The sequence below is a fragment of the Protopterus annectens genome, chromosome 6.part0 (genome assembly GCF_019279795.1).
Source record: "Protopterus annectens isolate FY-2018-M chromosome 6.part0, PAN1.0, whole genome shotgun sequence".
NCBI lineage: Eukaryota > Metazoa > Chordata > Ceratodontiformes > Protopteridae > Protopterus > Protopterus annectens.
The window spans coordinates 1,438,228,963-1,438,231,462 of NC_056737.1; the positions used below are offsets into that span (position 1 = coordinate 1,438,228,963).

A 2,500-nucleotide genomic window follows, 5' to 3' on the forward strand; every position below is an offset into this window, starting at 1 on the left:
AAGGCAGTCCATACAGCCTACCTCGATCTGGCTAAGGCCTTCGATACAATACCCCACTCGGGTATCATTGAAAAACTCATCAGCTTAAATGTTAACCCATACATCACAAGATGGGTTGCAAACTGGCTGAGTGACAGAACCCACAGGGTCAGAGTTGCTGGCGCCATGTCAGACTCAAAGCCTGTCACAAGTGGTGTCCCACAGGGCTCAGTCCTGGGCCCACTCTTGTTTGGCATCTACTTTTCCAAGTACAAGCAAACACAGGAGGGTTATGGCTGACAAAGTTTGCAGATGACTGCAAACTGGGCGCCATAGTAGAAAACACATCTGACACAGATATCCTTCAGAAGGGTCTCACAGAAATGGATAACTGGTGCCAGAGCCACGGCCTAAAGTTAAATGCCAAAAATGCATAGTCATACCCTTCGGGAAAAACAAGGTTACCCCTAGCTACCAAATAGGTGGCAATCCACTGAGCACAGAAGAAGTTATCAGGGACCTGGGGACCCAGGTTGATAGTAGTCTGTCATTCGACACCCATGTAGCTAAAGTAGTTAGGAAGTCCTTCTACATTGCCCACCTTATCATGAAGGGATTCTCATCTAGATCAAGGGAGGTCATAGTCTCCCTTTACTCATCACTCATCAGACCAATGATTGAGTACAATGCCCCATTCGGAATGTATCTGACCCGACACTTGCAGCAGCTGGAGAGGCCACAAAAGTTCCTCACCAAAAGGATAAAGGGTCTCAACAATCTGTCCTATGCTGCCCGACTGAAAGAACTCCAGCTCTATTCAGTCGCCACCGCTTGCTCAGAGGTGACCTTTGCCTAACATACAAGGCCATGTCAAACCCAGATTTGATGAATATGCTTCACCTCAAAACATCTAGATCCATCAGAGCCACAAGGGCGGGAGACTTAAACCTCGACACGGCTATTAATAGGACGTGCTGGAGAGATAGATTCATCACCCAAAGACTCCCTATGCTGTGGAACAAAATCCCGGTACATGTGAGGCAGAGCACCTCGCTGGCCTTGTTCAAGAGAAATCTTGACCAATGGATGGGAGATCGCAGATATACCCCAGGAATTACCTCAGTGTCACTGCTCGACAGAGGCACAGCAAAATAATGGGTATAGTTCCCCATACTAAAGGGGTGGCGTAAGCCACAAAACAATGGGCTAGGCTTATAAATGCCCTCGGGCAGATAGCCTAGTATGAACCTATGAACCTATGAACCTATATATATATATATATATATATATATATAAACATATGCATATAAATATGTGTATGTATGTGTGTGTATATATATATATATATATATATATATATATATATATACACACACACACACACACACACACACACACACACACACATATATACATACGCATATAAATATGTGTATGTATATATATATATATATATATATATATATATATGTGTATGTATATATATATATATATATATATATATATATATATATATATACACACACACACACACACACACACACACACACACACACACACACGTGTGTATGTATATATGTATGTGTATATATATATCTATAAATGTATCTCACATCAATTGTATAATATGATTTTTTATAGTTTTGTAGTATTTGCTAGCAATTAACTCAGTTACATTTATATTTTTCAGGAGTAAACAGGAAGGCTAACACATTTTCTGGACTATGATTCTAAGATACGCACATGGATTATTCGGCAGAACGTGGCACAGAACGTGGACCTTCCTGCTCTGGATGACAGTGTTGTCAGCACTTCAGTCACAAGCTGACTTTGAAGAAACAAGGAGTGCACACTATGTCTGGAAAACTGGTACGAGCCTGGTTTAACTTTGTTTGACTTTTATTGTATAACTCTTTGGGATGGATTTGGTCTTATTTTGAAAGTGTAACATTGAATTTTAAACCTCACACAAACATTTTTACAAATACTTTATTGTAATGTTTTGGTCAGGATATATTTTCTACAACAGAGAAAAAATGCAGTCCATTTAAAGAATTCCTCTTTTGCTTTATCATTAATCTTATTAGCAAATCAGTTTAACCCTCTTGTTCCATACAGGGCATAAGTGCTTTGCAATGTGCTGGTATAAGTAACGGAGATAGGTAGTAATGTCTTGTTCCATACAGGGCATAAGTGCTTTGCAATGTGCTGGTATAAGTAACGGAGATAGGTAGTAATACCTTGTCTTTGTATCTCACTTCCTTACACCGCTTAAAATTTAAACTGGAGAAGGATACATCTCATCGGGCTCATTTCAAAAAAGCTAGCTAGTCCTATCACTGCTTTCCTTAAGAAATCATTGCCAGTTTGGTGAAAGCTGTCCTCACATATCTCTGCTGACAGAGATTTTGCTCTAATGGCAGATTTCTTTTCCTTTTGTTCTTATTCTGTGTGATAGTTTAGATAGAATATAATACAAATTTGAGAAATGCACTAGTCTTGTCCTGCTTGCAAAAAAAGC

The 2,500-nt window shown here is 39.6% G+C and overlaps 1 protein-coding gene across 1 annotated transcript in view; it reads left to right on the top strand.

The window, feature by feature from the left end:
- THSD7B (thrombospondin type 1 domain containing 7B) overlaps positions 1 to 2,500 on the top strand; it is a 6,482,604-nt gene that overhangs the window by 1,959,168 nt on the left and 4,520,936 nt on the right. Inside the window, exon 4 of the mRNA XM_044074964.1 lies at positions 1,670 to 1,848. Within this exon, the coding sequence (XP_043930899.1) occupies positions 1,704 to 1,848 (145 nt within the window). The 5' untranslated portion in view covers positions 1,670 to 1,703. The remainder of the gene's footprint in view (positions 1 to 1,669; positions 1,849 to 2,500) is intronic.